Below are 20,376 nucleotides of genomic sequence, written 5' to 3'. Positions count from 1 at the left end.
AATCTGATCCAGTTCAGAATGAGTTCTTAAAAAGATCTTAGTGGTAGTCTTATTAGATTATAAGGCATTTTGAAAGTCACAATAGTGGCAACCAAACATCAAGGAATGTAGCAAAAATTGTTTTTCTTCCCTTAACCGTTGTTTCACAAACTGCAACAACATCTTTCCAAGTCGTGGTGTCATGCAACAACAATGCCTGATGCCTGCAGAGTTCATCTGTGTCAAATGGTGGCATTAGGCCAGTTATGACCATACTGAAGGATGGATAGAAAGAGAAACAGAGAATCACTTGGAAAGGATTATGCCAAGGTTACGGTGATGTAAAAGATCAACACACAGAAGAAGAAAGACTGCCTTTAATCTTACAGTGTGAAAGCTTAGTTTGAAATGGATTTTTTCTGCCAACTTTTGTACGAGCTGGCAAAATTCAATTTCATTTTCTCTTTTGAAAAGGTGTATTGGTTTATTCAGTAAAGCTAGTTGTAAGGTCTAAACAGATGTAGAGAAAGGTGAAAATAATTAAATAGAGAAGCCTGCTTCAGAAATTAATCTGTGAATTAATTTTATTTCCAGTTGTGCTGCTGTTGAATCTGTTTTGTGTCTGCAGAAAATTAACTGAACCAGGAAGAAATCCTCAATAGGCTCAAGTGAAGGCAAAGGGGAAGTAAACAACATACATGTAATTTACTTACTATCATAATGACAAAGTTAATTCAGTAAAGTATGCTCAGTGGTAACACAGCACAAACTTATAACCGAGTTATTCTCAGAGTTGCTATTCGTTGGAAATTCATATTGAAACAGTTAAAGTGTTTGCAAAATAACTTCATCAACAGATATTCAAGAAATGTATGTACCACGATACTTCTACAAACTCCAAATTCGCGCCTTAGCATCTTAGTTATTAACCATTAATTGGAGTATATCAGCAAATGGAACGCGATTGCCTAAATGGAATATGATTGCTGGCATAATCACTTTGTTAGTGCACTCTGTAATTGTGATGAAGCAATGCAACAAAAATGGATCTAATTAAAAACAACCTCTTAATTCACTTTAATCTCAAGAATTTGATGGGACATGGTGCCGGAAGCGAATGCATGGGTGAATGACATGAGCATGTGTTTGAATCTAATTAACTGTGTAATATGAGAAGTTCTGCTGATGAACTACACTGACTGTGTGGGCAAGGACTGCAGGAAAATCATTGTGAGCCTTCACAACAAATAAAAGGATCGGAGAGACTGACTTGCATTCAAGTGAAACCCAGAATCACATGGAAGCTCAAAATATCTTGATAGTCTTTTCTTCCAGTGGGAAGAACATATGGCTGAATGATCACCTTAAAAATCGTGCTTACATTGCATTTACAAAAGCCAGCGCAGTTCAGAGGATTATTTCATCTTTTCCCATATGTTTTTATCTCACATGTAATGTCTTCCTGTATACTGTACAATGTTTATAGTTGATGAGACAATTCATCACAGTCTGTGTCCTTTAATGAAACCACCAACAATGCTCTCCCTGTGTGCATATAACAAAAAACCTTCCAAGGTCAAGGCATTCATGCAGTAAAAAGAAACAACTGCTATTGTCAGTGCCCTAGATGCAGCTTATTGTATCCCATCCATTTGCTGCTGAACTCAGTTTGCCCCGTAATAACTGCCAGTCATACCCCACATAAAACAGCATTATGTTGATGATTTCTATGTACTGTGTTTTCTGTTGGTGTAATGGATAAAATAAAAACCAGCTCTTTCAATTCAATAACCCCCTTTATCTTTTTGTCTACCGGAAACAAAGCTTCTTAGAATTTAGACCACTGTCTTTAATTCAAGGATATCCAAATGACTTCTGCAGTGTAATACTATATATATATGGTGATGATATCAAATCAGAACAAAAACTGTATGGCAGTTGGAAAAATGGACAGCGAGAGTTCCCTCGCAAAAACAAAACGGTAGCTGCAGGTCAAATTCTGAGACAGCCAAGTGTTATTCAGGGGGAACGTGCTCTTGTATTGAAAAACACCTCTCAAAAAAAGGAAGCCACCTTCCAGTTTTAAATTTGCTGTATTCTTAACGTCACCCATTCAATACAGAGCAATGTGATACATCTTCTCTCAGTTAATCTCAGGCTTTCACGTGATCATATAGGTCATGGCCCCCATCAGAAAGGCAGTTTTTTGTAGTGAAAGGTATCTTGTCCCAGTTGTTTTTTATAGATGGTGAGCAGTTTGCATGCTGCTCATGCTCCCTGGACATCTTGTGTTTCAGGCGCCCGGAGGGGCTTGTAGGTTTGCAAGAGTGCTCTGACATCATTTGCGTTTTTTTTCCCTATTGTCCGTTCACAAGAGTGAACTGTCAACCTCCACACCTAATATAAGTTCAAACTGTATTATATGATCCATTATATTATTATATTATTGTATTATATGATATTATATGGGCATTACCCAAGAGACAAACGCTTTGAAAGCTTGTTTTGACAAGATAACCAAATGAAAACAGTTTTCTTCGGATTAAATTCTATTCTGTTTGTTATACTGATGATGTGATACAGAATTAAGATAACCATCTGTAGTGTCCTCTCTGGCCTTCCATAGTTTCTGACTATTAACTGGTAAGTACATTTCCAAAAATCATACTTTGGCTGTTAGATATCATGTCATCTTTGTTATAGTGGACACAAGTATGAACACGCCAATGCTAATCTGATCATTTCTGCTTCACTGCTTCATGTCTGAAAATGAGAAACATGTCATTACTTGTTAAACCCACTTATCAGGCCTCTGCTGCTTGAGCCCCTGGAGATCAGAACAACCTTCCTGAGGATATCAGGATATCTAACTCTGTGCCCTCTTTCTGAAACTCCCTTCGTACACACTGTACACTTTTTACTAAAAGAAAGATTAAATGTTTTTTTAAGCTGAATCACCATGGCATTGGCTTATTCTCTGTAAAGAACATGTCTTTATTTAACACTTGCTACACACCCCCTACAATACAAAATTCCTAATATTTGACTTGTTGGTAGCACTAAAGATGGCAAAAATCTGGTCAACATTTTTAACTTTTATAGCTCATCCTTATTTAAGCTTAATTAAAGGACATTTATTAAAGCTTTACTTTAATATGTACAATAGCAAGGATACATTCTTCCAATTTTGAGTCTCTATGACAAACACACAAGTTACTTTAGCTCCTATGGTTATCTGATCAAATGGCATCTATGTCAGCTGAATACATATAGTACCATGCCAAAGTTTTAGGCAGGTGTGGTAAAATGCTGTAAAGTAAGAATGTTTTCAGAAATAGACATGTTACTAGCTTATATTTATAAATTACTGAAAACAATGCAACTACAAAACAATGCAACCCAAGTGGAGTTGTGAGGGCGCAAGAGTGCCTTTGATGCGAGAGACCCAGGTTCAATCCCCACTGTAAACCATCCACCTTTGTGTCCCTGAGCAAGACACTTAACCCATGGTTGCTACAGAGGTGTACGACCTCTGACATGTATAGCAATTGTAAGTCGGATAAAAGCGTCAGCTAAGTGAACAGAATATATTAAAAGTAAATACATTTCTGGTTTGACCACCCTTTGCCCTCAAAACAATTACAATTGCACATAGTTTTTGAAGGAACTGGTAGGTTGGCCCAAACATCTTGGAGAACTGCCCACAGTTCCACCTTGTTCCTCTTTACGCCGAAGATATTTATTAATGACTTTCGCTGTATGTTTCGTTTGCAGAAATTCAGTCCAAAATGCAGTGAACTTCCACCATTCTTCACCGTTGCCTGCAGATACTCTTAAGTCGCTTGCCTTTGTTTCCATGTCAGAGGTATGGCTTTATGGCTGCAAGTCTTCCATGACGGGCACTTCAGACCAGAGTTGTGCGGATAGTAGATGAGTATACTAGGGTTCCACTGTTTTCTGCCAGTTTTGAGCTGATGGCACTGCTGGACATCTTCCAATTTCAAAAGGAAGTAAGCATGATGTGTCTTTCATCTGCTGCAGTAACTTTCTTTGGCCAACCCCTGCACTACGGTCCTCAACTTTACCCATTTCCTTGTGCTTCTTCAAAAGAGCTTGGACAGCACATCTGGAAACCCGTCTGCCTTGAAGTTTCTGCCTGTGATCGACCTCGCTGATGCAGCATAACAACTTTGAGTCTTGTTGCTGTTCTCAGTCTTGCCCTGGTGGATGACTTTTCACAGTAAACTGTCTTCAGCAACTTCAGCTTGTTAGCTGGGTTTGGCTGTTCCTCACCTAGTTGTATTCCTCCTACACAGCTGTTTCTGTTTCAGTTAATGATTGTGTTTCAACCTATATATTAAATCAGTGATCATTAGCAACTGTATAATTGTTTAATCATACACCTGATGATATGCCTACAAAATCCGTGGCATTGTGTAAGTGTATCTATATATATATAGGATCATTTATGCTGTATTGAAGGCAATGGGTGGTCACACCAAATATCACACAGATTTTTATTTTGTCTGTCATTTTGTTAATTGATAAATATAATAACATGCCTGTTTTTACAGTATTTTTTCCATACCTGCCTAAAACATTTACACAGTCCTGTACATCCGATGTCTGTGTATCCATTGGATCACTACACACACATGTTAAGCCAGATATCACATAGAAGCCCTATTGAAATTCCTTTTGGACAAGTAATGTTTCTGAACTCCTCCAGGACAGGAGACCCTGTCATACACTACATTTCCAACACAGCCAGGATAACATCCCCAACATGTTCAGTGTTTTGCTGAAAGTAAACTGACTCAGCTGTGCTGTGGGATGCTGAGAATAAACATCCATGTTTGTGTGGGTCACACAAACCAAGTGAGAGAGTAAAGCCACCTCTGCTGAGGAGTTCAACAGAGATCCTGTGTACTGATTCTGGGACTGAACATATTCCAAGCACCAAATATTTTTAGACCTTATCATAGCTTTAGAATATTTGGGAATTTGTAAGTATCTCAACCCACATTTGCGATTGCATCTTCGTCTTTAATTATTTGTCATTACTTTTTTAATAATTGTGAAATTAGGGCTGGACGATATGGGCAAAAATGTTATTACAATAAAAAGTTTCATATCTTTTTGATATTGATAATTATCACGATAAGTATCAAATCGTCAAATTGAAGAAACCTGATGGTTACTGCGGTTTTAAACTCTTTTTTTATAGTCATCACTTGAGGCCAAACAGTGGATCACTTCACAAATCTGAGGTAGAACATTCAAACAATTATGATAAAATCTTTGTCAACAAATATGAGTGAGTGAGTAAAATTAAGTAAAAGCTTTTATCAGTCCTTTTTGCTCAACAAAATAAAAATCTTAATAAAAAATTAAATCCTAATTAGTTTATTATTCAAGTGAATAAAATCAAACATTTATTGAACATTAGTTACAGCGTTATTGAAAAAACTTAGATTGCGATAATTATTGTTATTGTTTTATTGTCCAGCCCTATGTGAAATTGAATTCACTTATTGGTCAAATTTATCGACTTGCAAAAATTAAGCATAGTGTTAGTTCAAGCAGAGCAATTAAGTTGTGCTTGTTTTGGCTGATTGTTTACAAGATGCTTTACAATGAATCATTCACATTAGTGTGGCTAGTAACGCCCATTCATATTCATGCAGATATAGCGCAACCATTATAACCTGACACTATCACTCATAACTCTGATGATTGTGCTCATGCCAATGCTGTTTGCTGCCGCAGCTCCCTCCATCACCCCAACCTCCTCCTTATATAGTATTTTATATTGTTGACTTAATGGGGGATTAGCTCTCTCTGCAGAATCCCGCGAGCATTCTCAAACAGCAGACCCTTTTCTGCCAAATGTAACGGTATAAACATTTACTATAAATATTTAATTCCTTGACACAAGTGTCTCTGACTGAAACAAAATTTTTCCTAATGGCTAACATATTATTATTTCCTCTGCACAGTACACCCACGTAGGTATTTTCGTTTAGTTTTCCTGTTTTCCTTAATTTTTCCCCAGGACTGAAGTGTGAAGTGTTTGAACACCGGCACATGTTTGACTGACATTTTCCTGTGATGTACCTGTTATTGTAACATACTAACAGTTTGATTCTGTTTAATGTAAGGAGTTTGAGGACCTCAGCTCCACGTAATCTTAACCTGAAATGAGGTCTAATCAGCTAAAATGAAAACACCTGCATGGGTTGACAACATCTTTACATGAAATATATACTAAAGAATAGTAGATATTGCAGAGAGCAATGGGTGAGTCCTTGTGCTTTAGTTTTGTGGATTTAAGGTCAAAAGCAGCTAATTGTGAATGATACATATTTCTTTATCAATTTCAATGCAGACAGTGTGCTGCCCAATGTGATAGAATTTTTACTAGTATTATATATAGCTATTAAAAAAGCAGGATTTACTTTAGTAGTGATTTTGTATTATTTAGCAACTCGGATCACCACATCACAGAAATGTTAAAATGAGACATGGCTGCTACAGCATCTTCTTTACAGAGCTTGTTGCTCTTGTGGTGATGTTGTATTGCCAGTCTCAAGAGAGAGTGGCACAGGCATCCCACGCATTGAATTAGTCAGTACTTAACCCTGACAGTTTCTTCTAGCCTCCTGTTTCTTCTCTAATTACCATCCCTTCCTTGCCAGTAATTAAGTCGTCCCACAGCGGGGGCTTTTTACCACTAGGTAGGAGAAAGGAAGTGGCATGGACTCCCTCCCAAGTCAGCCCCTGTTGATTCTCCGAAACTTACACAGCTGAGAAACGCAGATCAACACCCAGCATCAGCACTGCTCCAATGATTGTAATTGCAGTGTAGCTCCAGGATAACTTTGTGTTTTATGTGTGTTTCTATGTTTAAAAGAGAAAGATACAGAGATAAAATGTAATTTTTATTCCAATATGAAGCAAATTGGTCATCTTGCACAAATCCTGCTACATTAATAAAGTTTGATTTGATATACACGTGTACAAGTCACTATGTCTGCGATATTTTCTGTGCCTTACAGCAAACAATATACACACTTTAGGTCCCTCTTATAATTTTAAAGACAAAAATCAATTTGTGAACAATGACAAGCAGTGCTGGAATTTCCGGTTGCCTGATTGGCTGGGGCAAGTGCTTGAAATCCAAGTGTTGGAATTGATTACTGCTTCAGTCAGCAAATGGGAATTCACGTCTGCTGCCAGAGCATGAGGTGACAGCCAACATTCTCTTGGGTGACAGCATGTTCATGAGTCATCTAATCAAAATTTTCACAATCACCCTGCTACAGTATCCCTTAGCAAATGTCCTAATGCCGTAATAACATTGCTTTTTAAAGAATGCAGGTTGAGGTGGACATGTCATGCAATACTTTTCTCACTACATGTGATGTGTTCAAGTACTAATGGGAAAAACCTGGACTCCAAGTAGACTGCTTAAAACTATTATATACATGAAAAAAAAAAAACAACAACCTATATTTAACTTACTTTTTGGCATACACTCACATAAAACATTATACATTACATAACATTATATTAAGCTATACAAACTCAACTTTGGTGTCATTCAATGGAAAACTATATTGATTTTTATCATTGTATATAAGTATATTTTAGAGAGCATTTTTTAGTTTTATTTAGATAGGTAATGAGGGATTGCCTGCAACAAAGATCCCTGGCTGGACTAGAATCAGCAACGTTGCAATTACATGGTTAGCATCTTAAACCCCTAGGCCACCAGGATGCTCCTATATTGAGTTTTTCTCAATGATGGATACAATAACATTTAACATTAACATTTTAGCTCAAGTAAGATAATATCAATGTGAGTGGTAGAAGATAAAATAGTATAAATATATATCCTTTTCCTATGGGTATTGGCATTGTTATATATCTGATTGAATTGTTGTCATCGCCTTTATTATTATTCCACATTTCTCCTGACACCAGCACAACTTCCATCCTTAAGACACCCACTGACTATAGGTAGATACTGTAAGTACAAAATAAATAAAAATAATCGAACAGCGGCCAGAGTCTGTGCTTAAGTCTTGAATGTTAGTGAAAACACTTTGACAGATGATAAATGTAGCATAGCTATGATGAGATGGAGAGAAGCCTTTAATAATAGATGGCTTTTCTTGTTTTTTGTTTGCAAGTGAGAGATGCACTTGGGTACATGGTATTTGTGAGTCATCTGAGCCACTCCAATGCCTGTTACGCAGCTCTTCCTCACCTTGACTTTGACCTCAGTGCCAGCGTACCTGTCTGCTGCCCTATTCCTTGTTTTGATACTGAACTCATCGGACCCCCTTCCATGTCTCTAGCACTTATATATATTTTCTTTATCACACACTTTTAGCACCTTCTTGTCTCCCTGCCTAATAGCATCTCAGACCCCTCAATGTCTCTGTCCTTTTTCTACAGTCTGTTTCATCCCCCCTGACTTCCTGACTACCTCTCGCCTTCTCTTCCTTTGGCTACAGCCTGCTGAATTAAACATTGCTGCATCCTCTCTCAGCAAATCTGCCGACTACATCAAATCCGCCTTCCCTCGCTCTATCCAATTACAGATGGCTCATCCAAACTAATTCAAGACCTGAGTTGGACAAATGTAACACCTTGTTTCTGTTTGAAACAAATGGGGGCCAGATCAACACCGACAAACACATCCACGCTGAACACATGAGGAAACTCAAGGTGTTTTTGTCATTACTCGTTGTTCATTAAAGCATTTTAAGAAATTACATAAATGCAATAGACAGACGCTATGCTCATAACAACAAAAAAAAGGATAAAATACTTGGAACAAAAGGTGAAGTGAGCGTCAAGCTGCAGGGCTATCTGTTTGATGAACAGTTTAAATTAGAGACTGAATAAAAGAACTTGTTTGCACATGTAAATTAGAGCTGCAGATTATTCATTCAAGGTTTAGTGCTGATCAAGTGGTTGTCTGTGGATGATTATAGTTTGGAATAATTAAGATCATGAAGGAAATGTTTAGTTAGAGATATGCATAATGTGCATTAAATATAACCATGCCTGTCAACCCTTACATCAAACACTGGTTTCATGTAGGAATGGAGCTAGCTGGAAGTCAGAAGTAAATTTATATGTAGTGCTATATATATATAATATGTAGATATCCATGTTATAAATATCGAATTATGACAGTGATCATAGATTCAATGGAAATGCATGTATTAAAGTTGAGTGTTAAAGAATTACTGCTTATTTAATACCTCAAAAGACACATCTACATGAATGACATATTTCCTTGTGGTGGAGACCAACTGGGAATGAAGAAATATCATAAAATTGCCTCAGCCACTTTTTACTTCCCCTTCCCCTTTTTTCAACCCCTCAGTAGGTTGATTTTTATACCTTTGGATGGAGCCAGGCTAGTTGTTTCCCCTGTTTTTCAAATCTTTAAGCTAAGCTAACCTGTTGTTGGCAGTAGCTTTATATTTAACTGTACAGATATTTAACTGTACAGGCATGAGAGTCCTTCCATCTTCTTAATTCACTTTAGTCAGGAAGGTGAATTAAGTTTATTTCCCAAAATGTCCAACTTTACCTTTAAGTTTCTACTGAGCAAGGAAGCTTGTAATAGCTTGTAAAAACAGTCCTCATACCTAAACAACAAAACAGGTAATTTGTCAATGCCTCCTAAAATGACAAATATGACGTACCGGACCTTAACTACGTTACGTTAAGTCCTGGGATGAAAGTCACATAAGGTTAAACATGTGGTTAACATTGTGAAATTTGATCAGGATTAGGCAACAAAACTACTAGGTTAGGTTTTGGAAAACCTAAAGTACATTATGTAAGTCATGTAAATCACATGACTTAACTCATACGTTGTAAGTTAGTAATGCTATTTAACTTAAAACTCTAAATAACTCAACAATGACTTGGTTTTACATACATACATCCACCCCATCCACCTCCTTACATGGCCTTTCTCACTCTTTATGCTTGGTCACCTGACTCCCTCTTTTGGTAACATCATACGGCCATTAGAGGTCGTGAGCACAAGAAATGTAAATATGGGTCGTAATAAGATGCTTGAACAAATGACCTATGTGGACATTTTTCTGGTGAGGACAGGCTGGGAATATATGGTCAACCACACAGACAAACAATAGCGCAACAATGTCAAAAAGAATAAAATTTACAATTTACAAAATACATATTAATTAATATAATTAATTATCTTCTTTTTGCAATACATTATTGAAGGTTTATGATGCTTACATTGACTGAAATGTTAAAACTTGTGTGTTTTTTCAATATAGTGTACCAGTTTTGTTGTTTTAAGCACAGCTGTGCAGCAGCTTGCTATGTTGGTCGCCAAGAGGCTATTTATCTTGACTTCCTGACTAACTAACTATAAGCTTCAGAAACTGCTTGTTTGTTTTTGTGTTGTGTTTTGTTTTGTTTATTTTTGTGTTGGGAAATCAGTTACTCATATAAAATGCAGCTTTCACTGTTGTATCATCATAACAGATCAAACTAGAATTAAGTGAGACAAAAAATATAGGCCACCAGAGATAAACTGATATTACTGAAGCTAATATAACGTTCCTAGTTTTTGTGTAACACATAGGAGGATCTGTCTCAGATGAGGAGAGGCAGGCGATTAAAGAAGAATGTTATAAAGAAACTCACAGGTTTGTTTTTTTTATGCATAGCTATTGCCATTTTGGTAACATACATATATGTGCAAGCAATCTTCAGTTTTAAGGAGTTTGTAATTTAGTATAGTGATAACAGATGTGCAGAAATCCTCAATTTCCCTTTTGAAATGAATCTGTCAGCCACTTAGTTTATATACCATGTCATCATATTTATAGTAGTAGATAGTATATTTTAAATGATTTTGTTAATGCTTTGCAAGCATGAAGCCAATCTGAACAAGAAATATTTAACTTTAACTTCAATTAAAGTCTAAGTCTATTTGTTTGTTTCTGTTATTACCATGGGAAACACGTTTGTTAGAATTTCCTTTCCAAATGTCATCTTTCTACAGGTCATTGCGGGGTTTTGGATACATTTTGAGGACTTCCTGTGCCTTGGTCCAGTGACAAGAGTAGCTCTATCAACCCTCTCTATTCATTCACGTTAGCATGGCTTTTAAAAGTGGGATCAATCAGAGCTATTCATTTTCATAAATATTTTTATTCTAAATAACAACCCCCATCTCACTTCTTTGATTACAGTGCAATGCCGATCTGAGGCCTTTAAAATGCATTAATGGCTAGCAGATTTGCATTTATATTGGTTTTTCACTCAGGCACACAAGAACCTGAGATACAGCTTTGTGAACAAAGACCAAAGAGAGAACACACATCATCTGAAACACATTCGACCCCATAATAGAGTACAAGCCACAGAACGAGAGATGCTAGTGTGAGCAAAACAGGCCATCGAATTTCACCACTAACTGAAGCACACATTGATACACATTATTCTGCTGAAGGTCTGATACAAGAGCAGTATGCAGCCTGCAGTGAAAGTGGCTATCTTGTGACTGATGAATACCATACATGCATACGATAACAAAAAAAGGAATCCAGTTTGAAGATTGCAATCAGCAGTGACGCAGTGGTGATGATCACTTATACAACACACTCCAATAATTTCTTTAAGAGACATAACTATAGAGGGAAGGGATAATTGGTGCCTTGCGGTGTGTCTTTCCCCTTCGGACGACTGTGACCTTTTCAAAGCACTAGACAAGAGGTTGGCACTTCCTAAAATCTGTGTTTATTCTTCAAATTAGGCGCAGGGCCCATGTTATTAAAGATGGGGCAGATTTGTTTGTTGCCGATCAGGTTGGTATTGTCCATGCAGCGTGCCTCCGAGGTAATCTCTCTTGATAAGAGAACCCGAAAGGAATGGATGCTTTGTCTCTCTGCAAATCTGATTCAACCACTTTCCACCACTAAATCGTCGAGGCAGAGAAGGTCCCCGGGGAAATTTACAAAGCGATTCAGTTCTCATTGCTGGTTAGAGTAGAGCACGGCTGGGCAATCATGTGCCGAGGAGGACCGAGGGTATGTATGATTTCATTCCAACCAAACACTACACCAGCTGATGTCACTGATTTCCTCACTCTCTTTGGCTGAAGATGTACCAATCATTCAAATTAACTGGTAGTCCAGGTTGGGATAAAAATCCTTGGAAAACACTTGAACCCTTAGGGGAACATTTTACACCCTTGCATCCAATACTGTATACAATTATTTACTAAATGTGTATTCCATGCTCAAAAGCATCTTTCATTTAGTCCACTAATACAGTCATACAGTGCAGTGACCTGTATTACACATACTGTATAATATAGTTGGATGTGTTTGTCATTATTTGAGGGGAATAACTGAGAACATAGCTACAAAAAGTAAAAGAAATCTATCAAACTTCACTTTGTCTGACAATTCTGCAGATGTTTGACAAATGTCAGTGTGGATTGTTGTCATTTAATTTTGAACAAGAAATACATTTTACACTCAATTGTAAAGATTTAATGGTCCTGTCATGAGGAAAGAGATATCTAGCACTGACGGCTGAATTTGATGCCACAAATGGTTTGTTAAAAGGGAGAAACACCAGGAGCCACCTGGGCCCAGCACCGTTCCCAGCAGCACCTAACATGCAAACACACTCTCTGTTTTAATAAATCACTGCCGCATCGCAGACAGTACTTGATGGCGGTACAGTGTCTGTGGAAAGCGGCTTCAAAGTTCTGCCTCTGAGATTCATGTCTCTGTGCAACATCCCACTCTGTCAAGTTACACATTATGCAAATGCATTGTTTACTGTTCGTGTGACAATATCAAGGCACAAAAGCCAGTGGGGACTGGGGGCTGTGGCAAGTTACCAAGCGAGATGGAGGAGAGAGACAAAGAGAGACCAAACTCTGTGAAAGAACTGCCAAAGGAATATGGCAAATAACTCTCTTACTGTCTCTCAGTCTTTCTGTACTTCTGAGTAAGCAGACTGCAGAGGGATGCAAGGAAATCAAAGCACGTCACTCTGAGAAAGAAGGTTTCTAGCTATCTAATTTCTCTACCTCTGTATGTGACACATGAGGGGATGTGCAATGCAAAGCTGCAAAGCAAGATTTGAGGTGGAAAATATATACCAGTCCCTCCAGCATTTCGCAATCGCAACTATCACAAATAACAAATTCAACAAATCCCTGTGAATTCAGCGTGACTTGCAATTTTGACCAATCACTACAACGTTTCCCGCAAATTTGACCTGTCATTGCTGTTTCTCGCAAAACGCTGTCATACATAAGCAATCTAGCTTTCTTCTTTACAAGACGTAGCAGACATGTGATAGCAACGTCTCACATTTGCCTACAAAAACAACAGCAAAGGGCTGTGAAAAACAGTGTCTAGATTTTCTTTACAAAAGTGGGGATCAACTGTTTAGCATAACCTTGCAGTATTGTGGTTGAACACAAAAGGAAATTGTCTATTGACCAACACATAGCAGAACCGCTGGGGGACGTCAGAGAAGCAAATCACTGTGACACAGGCTGTTGCATCTCGGTCATTTGCGCTGAACTAATCAAGGTAAGCTGCTAAATATATGTCCTGTTTGCATAACACTGAACTATGTGTGGGTGTGTGTGTGATTTAAGAACAACAAAAAAGAAGTCTTGTGTTTAAACAACTTTGCCAAGTATTATTAACTAAATATAATTCTAAACTTTAAAAAAATCAAATCTACTTAGTTTTCACTTATTCCCACAATTTGATTGCATAAAAAGCAGAAGAATTTTTGAGATTTTTTAGAAAACTTTAGCATTTTAGGCCACAACAATCACAAAAAAGACCTGAGAAATCCTGGAGGGACTTATATACCATGTTGCAGTTATTTCCAAAGGCTAAAAAAATAACCCTGGCCATCAGAGTTTTGTTGGCTTGGGCTTGGAGACTTGTAGTAAGACATGTGAGTTCCAGGCAGGAACACATCTGAATTGCATTATGATAAGTGTGGCATCCAAACGTTATCAACAATCAAACCCAGATAAATTTTATTCAAGGAAACACTGCATTTTCATTTGGTCGCCTGTCAATGGCGTTATATCCCCATTATCCCATCCAGAGACTATAACTCATTCAAAGAAAACTGCACCTGCCAATACTATCTGTCAATAATAGCAGTGACTGCAAGGACAGTACTAATTACTAACAAGCTGACTAATACCAGTATGTGACTTGGAACGGGTAATAGCAAAGGAAAGTGAAAGTCCAAGCAGAGTACTGTACTGTGCTGAGAGTGGCTGCAAGTAAATACAAAAAGTACTCACTTGATAGGTTAAAAATGTACACAGAGCAGCTTTTTGCAACTAAAATCTCAAAATAGAAAAACCATTAAAACTAACAGACTCTTGAAAGGCCTGTGTTGCAGCACTACTCAGGCTGAAAGTTACTCACCTATAAATTTTATATCTGGTCGTAAATCCTTGGCGGAATCTTTCCACAAAGGACAGATAACTCCGAGAGTGGTGGAAAGGTCCACGGTCAGAGATGAGCCAGTCATATTGCTTGGTGACATGTTGTTCAGTGGCCAACGGGTCCTGGCGGGAAGACTGAACTGTTATATGGTCCCATATAAACAGGAAGCAGATGACCTCAATAAACCTCCAGTTCATGCTTTTTTTTAAGCCGCTCTCTGTTCATTCTCGCTCCATTATGTGGAGACCTGATGGGAGAGAAAAGAAGAGGGAAGGGGGGAGGGAGACAGAAAAAGAGAGCTGTTACATGACAAAGTCTATTTTAGCAGTACAAGAAGATGTCGTAGAGTTAGGTTAATTGTGTTGTACTGAACAAATAAGATAGTGCCCTTGTCATTGTCACTTTACTGTGACATGATGTGTATTTATTTTCTGCTCTTTCTCAGATTGTTCACCCTTCATGCCTCCCTGGAGTTTTTCAGAAAGCCACACAGATTGTGCCTCTCCACACAAGAACTGTTACTCTTTTGCAGATGAGCATGAAGTACAACCTCAGCTGTGTGGCTGTCTTTCTTTTTTAAAGCTAATTGGTGTCATGATAAGTTCTGACAAGGTTAGAAGACTGCTTTATGATATGTTATGACACCCAGCCACTAATGTGGAAGAGCACCATCTCCCTTTACCCAGTGGTGTCAATTACTGCTGAAGGAAACTTTCAACTATTGACTTGTGACTTCATGAATTGTTAAAAATAATGTGATACAAAATTTTGCCTTTTTCATCAAATCCAAAGTAAGTAACTCAATTTGGATCCACTAAAGCTGGATGGGAAATACAATTGTATTATTGCCATACATAATGGCCCTATAATACTAGCCATGACCCTGTGTCATATAAATATTTTAGAGACAATGCCCTTAAAAAAAGACTGGACACACAGATTAGCAAAGTCTGGCCTGGACTGGGCAACATACAGTACATGTAACTCATGCTAAGAATACAGTTTGAATAAATTCTTAAATATTATACATTACAGCATAATATCCCATTCATTTCCATTGCAAAATCTCTATTACAATGCAAAAACACACATTTAATGTTACATCATCAAAAAAGAAATCAGAAAATTAAAATGATACATTTCCTCATAGTGCATTGACTGCAAACATTATTATCCACTTGGCAGTGAAATTATGTCTCTTAGTTAGTGATAAGGAAATGATTTCCATCAGTAATTGCATTTAAGAACTTTGGCCCCTGGCCGTGCAGCACCCAACAGTGTACTATCAAGTGTGACTGCATGCAAAAATTCTACCCCTTTTCATGGTTTATTAGACAATAACACATCATAAAAGAGCAGGGCAAATTTAATGGCACTAATCTTTTCCTGTTAAATAGATGATGAACTGCATGATTAAAAAAGTTAAAGAAATCACAGTGGCATACTTAAAGGGAGATTTTTTTTTGTCACATAACGGTTAAAATGAGTGTGTCAGTTTCTTGTGATGTCTTAAATTAATTTCATATTTTATTATTTAAACACTGCTTCACCTACTTGCTAAAAGACCCAGAACAATCGGCATAATTTGATATCTCTACTTATGTAACTAATTATAATCATACTGCCATATTTCAAATATAATCACTTCTTAAAACCGATAATGAAATTTCAACTATCAACTGTGAATACTGTATTTCAGCTATATTTGCATATTTGACAGAAGGAAAACAAGTATTTTTCCCCCTATCAACCAAATACTCAGTGGCAATGTCAAAATATGACGGTGCTCTTAGGTTTTAGGTTAATAACGTAAAACTAATTCGAGCCTGGCTGTCAAAATTAAACAATACATAATCTGATAAAGAGGGACAATGCCGAGCAGGGGATTTATAATATGCCTTTGTGCAAAGACAGGGTGTAAATGTTTGAGAATAAGAAAATATGAAAATGTAGCTAATGTGTCAGCAAAAAAAATCTAAAATTTATAACAATTGGCTTGCTTTATTGGCTGACATTTAGTAGCCATTAATGTTTTCGAAAAGTAAAAAACAAAAATGAAATAGCCGCAACCTGTATTTAGAGGAGTTCAAGCACAATATGCTAATATATGGTGAAGATACCGTTTGGGAGGAAAACAGCAAGAGAACACTTTTTGAAACCTGAGTAGATTTGCTCAAAGCAATGTTTGGATGTGGGCACTGGAGATGAATGTGACCCACTGATATATGTATGTTACTATATAATATTTGTGCATGTATGCAAATGCTACATTATCCATGTAAGCACTTAATACTGATGATTGATTCTAAGCAGTGTTTGACTTAATGTATTGATTTCAACGAATTACCTCACTCACTGACTATAGAGTTCACTATTGATATCTTGTTGAAATCTTCAGAATGTTACTATGAGCATTTAGAAGGTTGAATGGAAGCTTATTTATTCTCACAACTTTTTAACTACAAAAGAAATCTATGAGAGGACAATTTCTTTAATGCGGTGTACATTTTGATTATATTTTCATCAATCATGGCACAGTTTCTTATTATTACACTTTTTCTCTCACTCACTTTGGTACATTTCTCGAATCATCCCTAACATTTACAAAACAGTAAGTGCATTTCTTGAAAAATATCGAACAAACAGCGCAAAACAGTGGATTACCTGCAAAAGCCCGTAACGTCCTTTTTACATTTCTCTATGCATTTCTGCCTCATTATGCAAATGAGGAGGGGCTGTGTTTCAAGGGGTCAACTTCTCGCCTATTTACTTCTCGAACCACATGGTCAGCTAGGCACCGCTAAATCTGGAGTGCACTCGTATTTAACCCTTTATGGTAAATGCAATTGTAACGGAGCACAGTGAGCTGACAGGCAGGTTAGAGACTTTATTCTGTCAGTTTCTCTCTTTACAAAGTGTTGCACTCTGACAGTCATATCTGAAGAGAGGCTATCAAATCTCAATTGCACGTGATGCGAGCACCACAAACAACCAAATGTATCAAATTACACAAAATTTGATACACAACATCAGGTTTTCAAAACAAGGTGTTAACACAACGTGTATGCAGTATGAAAATAACGTTAATTGGATTATACAAAACATGTTACATGTGTCCAATAAAATAAAAACCTACTAAAAATTACTTTATTGTTTAATTTTGGTTGGCTGGCAGTATTTGTGGACAGATACATCCTGGAGTTCATTGACAGTGTCTACAATAAATGAACATTCAATAGTGATCATCAGCAGATCAGCTGCTTGCCATTTATCAGTTCACCCTCAAAGACACCTTTGGATGTAAAGACAACTACTTTAGCATTAATGAAAACTATACTGTAGTATAATAATAAACTAAGTTCAATAAATATAAATGATTTTGTCCTAGGATTTATTATAAATTTATACTACTTCATTGCATAATTTAAAATAATAAGTTGAGAAACAGGTCTGTTCATTCATCATCCTTCACTGCAACTGATATTAAAACCCACAATCCCATCTGTCACAATAGTGAGTGTAAAAATGTTTTTCATTTAGGCAGTCTGGAACAGAAAACAACTTACCAACCTCAAGTTATACAGTAATATAGTAATGTCATATGTGTATGAAGGTGGATCAAACACAGTTAATCTTAAATGTTAAAGTAGAGAGGAGCCTAGTAGGCCTATTTATTTTCATTCTTTACACATTACACAAGATGAATAAGCTATGCAGATAGTTGTTGATCGTTCTCCACTTGTTATCCTGTAGTTACACAGTAATATTAGGGGTGTGGGCTGTATTAAAAGTAGGCTATCCACTGTTCTCCAATGCTCTATATTCACGCAATAACAATGAGATATGCTGTTCTCCCATTCTTCCTCTGTATCTACACATACACAACAAGGCATGTAAGGGGGAATATAAAGGGAATTTATTTTATTGTTTTTGGGTTATCTTCTGTGGTGCTCTTCTCCTCCTCCTTCTTCTTTTCTTCTTATCCTCTGACAAATATGCTTATGTCCGCCTCATGCCTCCTCCTCTGTCTTCTGTGGAAGACATAAAAGAACAGTAACTATCCATCCATCCATCGTCAACCGCTTATCCTGCATACAGGGTCGCGGTGGGCAGGAGCCTATCCCAGCTGGCATCGGGCGGGGTACGTCCTGGACAGGTTGCTAGTCCATCACATGGTCACACATAGACGAACAACCACTCACGCTCACACCTAAGGACAATTTAGGGTCACCAATTAACCTAGCCCGTATGTCTTTGGATGGTGGGAGGAAGCCGGAGCACCCGGAGAGAATCCACGCAGACACGGGGAGAACATGCAAACTCCACATAGAAAGGCCGGGGCAACCAGGGTTTGAACTCATGACCTTCTTGCTGTGAGATGACAGTGTTAAGAACAGTAACTAGCCTACATTAAATCATTTCACCTGGTAAAGTGCAGTTAAGTTAAGTTTAAATTGACTCCATTACCACACATAAAACATGGCTTAATAGCAATCACATTTAACAGAAGCATAAAATTCGGCTTATTAGTAACTGTCAACATTAGTACTCATAGTATTTCTTACTCACCGCTGGTTAAGTCACAGCATCCCCGTCACAACACCACGGTTGAACTTTCAGCCATAATGGACGTTTTGTTGAAACCTTTTCATATACAGTCCATGGTTGAAACTAGCAGCTGGTAGCAGCGAAGCAACACGTTGCTCCGAGTCGAAGCATTTACCGTAAAGGCTCAAATACGATTGCACTCCAGATTTAGCTGCGCCTAGCTGACCATATGGTTCTTACAAACATTGGCTCACTTTCTCGCAGTTCTGTGTCCGTGCATTTCGCTTAATGAAACCTTTGTAGGTCAGCGCGTCCATGCAAAAAGAAGGATGGCGTGGCTCGTAGTATTGTCTTCAAATAGAGTTGCTAAACACCTTAGTGCACTGAAGGAAGCCATCTCTTAGGACTGCTTGAGGTGCAAGCTTGTCGATGTGTGTGCATGTAGAGTTTTGCCGTCTGACTGGTCCACCAATAGGCGAGAAGTTGACCCCTTGGGACACAGACGCTGATCTGGCAGAGGTGCGCCTGTCTCCCGTGTGCCCGCCTCCTCCTGCATGCCGTCTCACCTGCGTGCCGCCCCGCTCTGCATCGGCAGCCGCGTGTGACCGTGCGTGCGCGCCCTGGCGCACCCTCGACCAGGTGAATTAGATTGAGCAATCAGAAGCTCGCACACACTTCAATCAGCGGGAGCATATAACGCAGTCATTTGGCTGGTGGAAAGGGACTGACACGACGGAATGAGCAGCACACATCCACTGCGGGGAATGAGACTTTTGATTTTGACGGGCTATCGGTAAGCTCACTTGAATGTGTGTTAAATCTTTTCTGTTTAGGTGTTAATATGGGTGTGTTAAAGTTGTCGCTGCATGGTTGAAGAGAGGGAGAAACTATGTTCAAATGCATGGATATATATGGTTAAAATGTGTGGGTTTTCTACCTAATTTGTGTAAAAGAATGCTTAAATAGTAAGCCAAAATTGGTTTGTTAAAGATTAATTTAAATGCATAATTAGTTTGGTGAAATGTGAAGAATAATATTGAATTTAAATATACCTACCGTTTTTGAAATATTTACCCTGACTTGTGTTTACTGTGGAAATACCTGTTTATTCAAAATGCTTTTTATTTCTGTGTTTAAAGGTTTTTCACCTATACTGTTCAACTCCTGTTCAATTATTCAAATAAATTATTCTGAGTGAAATCCGAAGTCTGGTCCTTGTCAAGTGTGGACACCTCGCAGTTAAAAGAAACACTTGACACAGACCCTCCTCATTTGCATAATGAGGCAGAAATGCATAGAGAAATGTAAAAAGGACAAAAATATAAAAAAATATTAA

The 20,376-nt window shown here is 37.8% G+C and overlaps 1 protein-coding gene across 1 annotated transcript in view; it reads right to left on the bottom strand.

Annotated features, from left to right (window-relative positions):
• The window catches only part of brinp1 (bone morphogenetic protein/retinoic acid inducible neural-specific 1), a 126,047-nt gene that overhangs the window by 82,322 nt on the left and 23,349 nt on the right, over nt 1-20,376 (bottom strand). The window contains exon 2 of the mRNA XM_038734213.1: nt 14,472-14,739. Within this exon, the coding sequence (XP_038590141.1) occupies nt 14,472-14,689 (218 nt within the window). The 5' untranslated portion in view covers nt 14,690-14,739. The remainder of the gene's footprint in view (nt 1-14,471; nt 14,740-20,376) is intronic.

This window comes from Micropterus salmoides, unplaced genomic scaffold, assembly GCF_014851395.1.
Source record: "Micropterus salmoides isolate LMB-PRFRI ecotype aquatic unplaced genomic scaffold, ASM1485139v1 Ms_hic_scaffold_20, whole genome shotgun sequence".
In the NCBI taxonomy this organism is placed as follows: domain Eukaryota; kingdom Metazoa; phylum Chordata; class Actinopteri; order Centrarchiformes; family Centrarchidae; genus Micropterus; species Micropterus salmoides.
This window is presented reverse-complemented; position numbering and strand designations above follow the sequence as displayed.